The sequence below is a fragment of the Gossypium hirsutum genome, chromosome D11 (assembly GCF_007990345.1).
Source record: "Gossypium hirsutum isolate 1008001.06 chromosome D11, Gossypium_hirsutum_v2.1, whole genome shotgun sequence".
NCBI classification, from domain to species: domain Eukaryota; kingdom Viridiplantae; phylum Streptophyta; class Magnoliopsida; order Malvales; family Malvaceae; genus Gossypium; species Gossypium hirsutum.
The window spans coordinates 8,970,693-8,978,444 of record NC_053447.1 but is presented as its reverse complement, the minus strand read 5'-3'; the positions used below and the strand labels follow the sequence as shown (position 1 = coordinate 8,978,444).

The 7,752-nt window shown below is 31.7% G+C and overlaps 1 protein-coding gene across 1 annotated transcript; it reads right to left on the bottom strand.

The window, feature by feature from the left end:
- Positions 1-4,897: 4,897 nt before the first annotated feature.
- LOC107923896 (arginine--tRNA ligase, chloroplastic/mitochondrial) lies at positions 4,898-7,697 on the bottom strand. Its single transcript, XM_016854075.2, has 6 exons — positions 7,306-7,697; positions 7,086-7,176; positions 6,435-6,584; positions 6,249-6,333; positions 5,526-5,594; positions 4,898-5,440 (listed from the first exon to the last, which is right to left on the bottom strand). Exons 3-6 carry the CDS (start codon positions 6,524-6,526, stop codon positions 5,330-5,332), a joined length of 357 nt encoding a protein of 118 aa, XP_016709564.1. The 5' UTR covers positions 6,527-6,584; positions 7,086-7,176; positions 7,306-7,697; the 3' UTR covers positions 4,898-5,329.
- Between the last annotated feature and the right edge of the window lie 55 nt (positions 7,698-7,752).

Sequence of the window (7,752 nt, the reverse complement as noted above, 5' to 3'; positions counted from 1 at the left end):
TCTCGTTCCTCAACAATGTTGGCTCGCATCATGGACACCTCTATCTCCTTGTAGTAGTCTTCTACACTCCTATTTCCCTGTTTTATCGATTGCAATTTCTATAATAAATCACGATGATAATGAGAAGGAACAAACCTCTTGCGCATGATTTGCTTCATTTCTGCCCAAGTTCTCACGGGACCTTCACCGGTACGTATTCGACTTATCAATAATTGATCCCACCAGATCAAGGCATAGTTTGTGAATTCCATCAGAGCCAAACGAATCTTATTCTATTCTGAGTAATTATAAGACTCAAAAACATGTACTACCCGGCTTTCCCAAGCAAGATATGCATCAGGATCTGTTCGTCCCTGAAAAGAAGGTATAACAACTTTTATGTTAGAAATATTATCATCAACTTCACGTCTTGGTCGTTGATTCACCCTTGGTGAAAGTTTGACGTCATTTTCATCATTCTGTTCATTATGGACAGATTGGGAACCACCCCCATCGATCTTGTCCAAACGAGAATGTATAGTCTCTAATGCATTTTCTAACAGACGTTGCAAGGTGTGAGTAAGAGCCTGCATTTGCAAATCTAGTGCTTGATTTTCATCACGAATACGATCTTCCGATCCTGTCATACTTAAACAACACAAAGTATACTGATAAAAAGTTAAGTAAAACAAAAATAATAAAAGTCCTCACAGCATACTTACAAAACCTCTCAGTTTTCACTCCAAATAACAGTGCACTCAAAATACACTCAGCGCTCGTGTTTCACTTGAGAGAATACTTGAATGGCTCTTTTTGTCTCCCCTTCTATTCTCGCAACGCTCAATGCCTTTTTCCACTTGATCACTCGCAATCAGTTCTTTAGGGAACTAACCCGATCCTTCTGACTTGTTAACTATGTCAAACTTACAAGAGAAAGGGAAAAGAAAAAAAATAAAGGTTAAAGAAACAAACAGTTAAAGAAAGATATAGGACTGAAAAGAGAAAAAAAATGAAGAAACGAGGATGACAACAAAAAAGAAAACTCAACACTTACTACAAAAGAAATGCTTACAACAATCCTATCACAGAATCAAACAAAAAAAGTTGTTTCAGATGATTTTCACGCATTTCAAGGTGTAACTTGAGCATCTTCCAACATGTTATACACAATTCAACACTGTTCTTTTGTAATTTGCACAAAATTTCAAAAACTGATTTTATTATATATATTTTTCGAATTTTTTTCTTTTTCTTTTAAACTTTGATATTTGAAAAAAAATTTGTTTGTTTTTTGTTTGCTTTTTTTTAACATTGATAATTATATATTTTTTATTTTGTTTGTTTTTTTTCTTTTGGTGCAGAACGTGCTAAAATCCAACCTAAGCTCTGATTACCACTTGATATGACGTTGCTTATCGAAACAAATGAACCTTGAAGGATTACGGATCTAAGATTATAGCAAACATCCTTTCTGCAGCATAAACAACACACAAACAAAACAAAAGAAAAGGGAACAAAATTCAAAATTGGAGACGAAAAACTCGAAAGAACCTGCACAATAGACTATGCAAACCCGAATCGAATATGTTTCACGTCGAAGGACTTGGACCCTCTAGATAGCAATCTAGGAACCCTAAGTATCAAGGAGATTTTGACACGACAAACTAAGTCTGAAATGTCAAAAGAAAGTTCAATGAAAAACCGAAATTGAGAGAAAATTTTCACAAGTATTTGTTTAATAAAAATCATCTAACCAGATTACATTGTTTGAACATCATTTATAAGTACAGGGAAGGGGTTGTCGAATTTGAACTTGTGGCTGTAAATAAAGAATTCAAATTTGAATATGAATGAGTTATATCCTCTCTTGGCGCCATCAAATACCAGCTACACATTTAATATGTGTGAAACGTTTGAAATTCAAACATTTGAACTCTTGTTCTTATCCAAAACGTTTGAAATTTAAACGTTTGAACTCTTGTTCTTATCCCTTTGAATTTGGCATCATATGTAGAGAAGAGGGCTGATTTCGACCACACATGCACACACATGTGTCAAGGCTGTTACGTGTGTGATTTGCATGATGGGATGCCACCTAGACTGCCACATGCGTATGGGACACTCCCTGATACGTAGGATACCTTCCAGCTACTTCTGGACTTGTCAGCTAGAGTTGAGCTGGTGGAGTTGAAATTGAGCTAGCTGGAAATGTACTGAGCTGAAATGAGCTGGAAACAAACTTTCAGAACTATTTCGAGCTGAGAAGAGCTGCACGCACGTATTTGAGCTTCAACCGAGCTAGAAATGAGGCCTTAAGCTGCTGTCTATTATTGTACTTATATCAAAACATATCAAACTTCCATCAAAGTCTGGTAAATTTAATGGAAAACACAATTACAAGCTGGAATATTTGCAATTCTTATTCTTTAACACACTTAAAATTTAGAAACAACTTAGAAACAATACAAATACTATCAACCCACTTGCAGAAACGGACTTAGCATAACATAGACATACTTAAACGCGTGAACTAGTAATATAACCGAGATATGTCACATATCAGCATGCAACATGTTATAAAGCCTATGTTCTAAGGCTTGAACATGACCGAATGAATATGGAATCGTAGCACAAGTAAGGAACAAGACTTCCCTGAATTTCTTTGCCTTAGAACGGGTAATAGGTCCTAATGGTAAGACCTCCGGATCGGTTTGCCTTGGTGGCGTAAATGTGCTCACATCACTTGGGTTTCGATTGGGTTTAGGTGAATAGTGGGTCTATTTATATATTATAATTTTATTTATTAAATTTTCGGTTAAACCGAAAAAATTCGGTTAACCGACCTGTTTCGAACCGAATTAACCGTTAACCAAAAAATCAAAAAATAATTAACCGACCCCCAGCCAAAAAAATTTTGTTAACCGACTGATTAACCGAATTCGGTCGGTTAACCGAATTTTTTCGGTTTTACCCGAATTTTGCACACCCCTAAATTTTACTCTACTATACATGTGTAATCATTATTACGTACTATCACTTTTATGGATGTTGAATATATTTATCTTATCTTGCCCTTTCATTCCATCTTAATTTGTTTTTTATCAGTTATTTTTAATATATCCAAGACAAACACATATTTAAATATAATCTTAAAAATATATTAACATAAAAATATAACGCAAAAAAGTAAAAAGGATTTAAAGTTTTTTTAGCCATTTTTACATCTTACCCATTTAATAATTATTAGAAATTATATCATACTTATACGGATAGAAAGAAATTTATTTTTCTTTCAATTTTTATAATTTTCTTATCAAGCACACTTGCGGAGAGAATTATATTTTTCACTTTTTTATTTTTCTATTTTTCTACCTTTTCAAATTTTCAATTTATTTCCACCTTACTAAGAGCTAATGTAGCATTGCTTTTGAAAAATACTTTTTCAAGTTTGGTTTAAAATTTGAGTGTTTAGCATTGTCGTTAAAAAGAACTTTTGATAAATAAAATGTCCATTTTAGATTCGATATAGTAAAGTAAAAAAAATATCATTTAAATAATATTTAAATTCATTAATATTACAATATTACAATATAATATAAAAATAATTTATTATTACTCGTTATTAATGTTTTGATATATATACAAATTTTAAATATTTTTAAACCACTAATATTGATTATTTGTAAAATTCAACTGAAATATATCAACTATATATTTATATATTAAAATATAACCGTTACATACTTAAATATTATATATTTGAAATTCCTTTCAATAGGAAAATAAATTTATATTTGATATAAATAATAAAGAAAATATATTAAACTATAAATAAGATTAAAAATGTCATTTAACTCCATTTTTTTTCCAAAAGCAAAAGTTACAAAAAAAGAAAGAAAGTGATTTTGCCTTTGAGTTTAAAAATACTTTTGACTCAAAAATAGTCTATTTAGCATTGGAATTTTGCCTTTGAGTTTAAAAATACTTTTGACTCAAAAATAGTTTATTTAGCATTGTTTATCGTTCCAAAAATGCTTTTGACTTCAAAAATATTTTTAAAAAGTAATGCTAAACGAGACCCATGCAAAGTCTAAGGGAATGATGCGTGGTAACTTGAACTCGAAATGATATGAATTGAAAAAAAAAATCATCAAACCTGAGTGAATCGAATTGAAAGCTAACTTGACTCAAAATAACTCAAAAGCTTTAATAATCAAATTAATCCGATTTAGGTTCTGTTTGTTTGGCAGTAAAATATTTTTCGAAAAATGATTTCTGGAAAATAATTTACTTTTCTGGAAAATGATTTACTGAAAATATTTTCTGGTGTTTGGATGAATCTGTGTAAAATATTTTCTGTTGTTTGACAGATTTCCTGAAAATATTTTCCGGAAAAGTTATTTTTACATATATTAATAAATTTATATACATATTAATAAATTTTTATATTTTAAATTGTTTTTACATATATTGCAATGATTTATATATAAATAAATGAATCAAATTAAATATATAATAATACTCAATTATTAAGCTACAATATTAACCGTCATAAATTAAAAACAACCAAAGTCAAATAAATTATTTGTAATTGTGTTAAAAAAAATAAGGATTGAATAATTATAAATTAACTTTCAAACCACAATTAAACAACAAAATTATCCACAAAATTATTTTAAAAATCTATAAAATGAAAGTTTAATAAAAACACACATAAAGTTGTGTTTGTGAAACTTTTAGAAATTGTCTTTTATTTTTCTTTAATTTGTTTGTTATATAAATTATTTATTAATTGTCTACTTTAAATTTCATGACAATCCATCAGCAGGTGAAAGCGATTAGTGTTTTAAATAGGTAGATAAATTAATTAATTAGGCCTTTCTGCATGTATGAATAAATTCATAGCTAAAACACATAATTACAATCAAAACTGTCCAAATAAATAAAGTAATGAGATCTGAATACAATTGTCGCGGTACATAGGATTTTATATGAAGTAATATATAACCCACCCTTCTCAAGAATAGGTTATATATAAAGCTTGCAAAGTACAATCATATCTTGTAAATAGGTGTGATTCCCAGGAGATTGAAGCATTTTCTCATAACCACTGAGGTTGCTTCACGTAATCGTAGTCTACTTGTTTCCTTATCTGACCCGATAACCTGCTCATTTCATCAATATATGCCACATGTCATCTTAAAGTTTCATTGCAACATCTTTTACCTAAAATTCACTCCGCCATTAGAACTTTCCTAGTTTCAACACTAGGTGAACGACCTTGTGAGGGCAGGGTGACAAGCAATAACAAGGTTTATTTTACCAAGAAACCATATAATTAGATCGTTGATCATATCTTGCACTTAGGGTTGCTGTAAAATTTGGAGAAGATTTCAGATAACTTATAGAGGTAGTTACACACAACATTCAGTAACAAATTGGTACAAGCCTCCTCAACAACCTGAAAGCAAGATAAAAATTTGTCAGACCGAGCCTGAGTCAAGAAACAATAAATCGATTGTTCTTTTTTTTCCTTAAGTTCTTACCTCAGCAAACTGCAGCAAATGGAGCCCCAAATCGCGCTCATCCTTATGCTCCAATACTAATGTCCCAATCTATTAAAAACAAAGAGATAATGGGTAAAAGTTGCAGATATTGAATCTGATACAAAAGAGTAGTTCTACTTAGCCTAATAACATCATACTAATGTCAGTACATAAAAAGGCAACTAAAAGATTTACAACACTACTGCTTCAGATTGAGGAGGAACTTACATTCTTCACATCCGGAGTAAGATACAATCCCTTTTTACTTACTTTTAGGTTTAATTGAAGTACTCATGTTCTATATTCGTGTTCAACACATCCGGAGGTGATACAATCTTTTTACATATAGGGGCCAATAGCAGAATTTAACCTTTTTACATATTTTTTTCTTTCAACGAATAAAATCCAATCCATAATAAAACCTCGTCCAAATTTGGATCATAATCATGCAGTATAAATATTTGAGAACCAAGAAATCACTAACTTACAAATAGCTAGCAATTGCCAAACAGCCATCAAACCAAAGGCATAATGAAAAAAATAAGCTCCAAATCCCATCTCATTTTAAACCGAAGCCATTAGAACTCATAAAGAAAAGCTAGATATTTCAGAACCAAATAGGTAAATAAATATTCCATAGCAATAAGTCTGTATATAATAACATCTACACAATCAAACAGTAAGTCTACTTTCAACTGCTAAAAACAGTAAGCTAGAACTTACCTTCACACAGTTGACAACATCAAGCGCTTGTGTCACCAGTTTGGTGAAGCATAACATCGATCTCATCACCATCCTCCATTTCCAGCTGAAACAAAATAGAAAATATGCATTAGAACACATTCCCCCTCCGCAATGTGCACATTAGCACAAGTGGTCATTCATCTAACAGAGAAAATGGAATGATACCTCATTAGAAGTTTGTTCGCCTCGCAGGCGGTGACCATCGAACAAGAAGGCAATCGAGTTGAAATCCACAGATTGTCGATCACAATATGCATTCATGAGCTTCTTCAGTTGAGTGTTTCTTTTGATCCTAAAGAAAACTTCATTCCCATCCTAGGCTCATCATACAAAATTACAAATTTAGTCCAAAATAAAAGAAGAAGCCTTACTCCAGAAGGCCAATTATAAATCTCAAATCCATTACGACAATATGAACAACTCTCCAAATATATATATCATTTAACGGTAAACTAACAAAGTGTTGAACTAGAACCGCTTACCAACAAAAAAATTAACAGTTTCCATGAATAGATAAGTAAAAACAAAGGTGTGTCACGGTCACAACAAGAATTTATACCAAATTTGCAGTTCTCTATCATCCCAAAAGTACTAAAACTATTTCAACCTTCAAATTTTCTACGCCCTACAACCTGAATTAACTTCCCATTATTTATATATCTCTCACTTATATCTCACACTCCTAACCTGAACTTATTGGAATTAACAGTTCAAATTATTCCTACTAACATACGGACAAAGATACACTTAGCTTTTTCTCAGTTTTAAAAAAGCCAAAGATGCCACAAATTTCAAACTTTGAGTAAACAAATTTACCTAGCTGTCTGATCCTCCTTTTGGTTTCTCTAGATGCAGGGACAAAAACTGTCATCGATCATGGGTTGTTACTAGGCTAAGAATTTATTTTCTGGAACCAGACTTGATCCACCAATCAAATCAGTGAAAATTAAATAGAAAAAATGTTTTCTGGAATCTTCAACAATGGAAGCTTCAACAAACAATTTGGATTTTTAAAAGAATTAAACAGAAAAAATACCTGTTGATGACAGAGAGAGAACCATTGCTTCTGGGTCTTCTTTTCTTGACTGTGGCTGCTAATTTTTTAGGGTTTCTTCAAAATACAAGTAAGGCCGACGGTCGATGGAGATGACGGACGGAGATGGTGAGGTGAGGTGACGAACGAAGATGAGGAGGCAGAGGATGTGGAAGAAAATTTACTTAGAAGAGAAAGGAGAAAGGGAAAATGTCATACGGATTAGAAATCGGTAAGACAATTTCCAAAATGTTGCTTTGGATTTTATCCATGTTTGTAAAATGTTTTCATTTTCCACAAAACAAACACTGAAAATGAATGAGAACTTTTTTTGGAAAACAATTTCCACCAAACAAACACACCCTTAGATTAACTCTATTCAAAGCTAAGGTATTCAATACTGTATCGATGGATATACAATCTTTTTATTGGTATTGGTACGTATTGATA

What these genes read in the sequence shown, in the direction of transcription:
- LOC107923896 (XM_016854075.2), bottom strand. Translation starts at nt 6,526, where the DNA reads ATGCATATTGTGATCGACAATCTGTGGATTTCAACTCGATTGCCTTCT. An exon ending in ATGTTGTCAACTGTGTGAAG is followed by an intron (nt 5,595 to 6,248) that starts GTAAGTTCTAGC and finishes TGTTTTTAATAG; the next exon opens with ATTGGGACATTAGTATTGGA. An exon ending in ATTTGCTGCAGTTTGCTGAG is followed by an intron (nt 5,441 to 5,525) that starts GTAAGAACTTAA and finishes TCTTGCTTTCAG; the next exon opens with GTTGTTGAGGAGGCTTGTAC.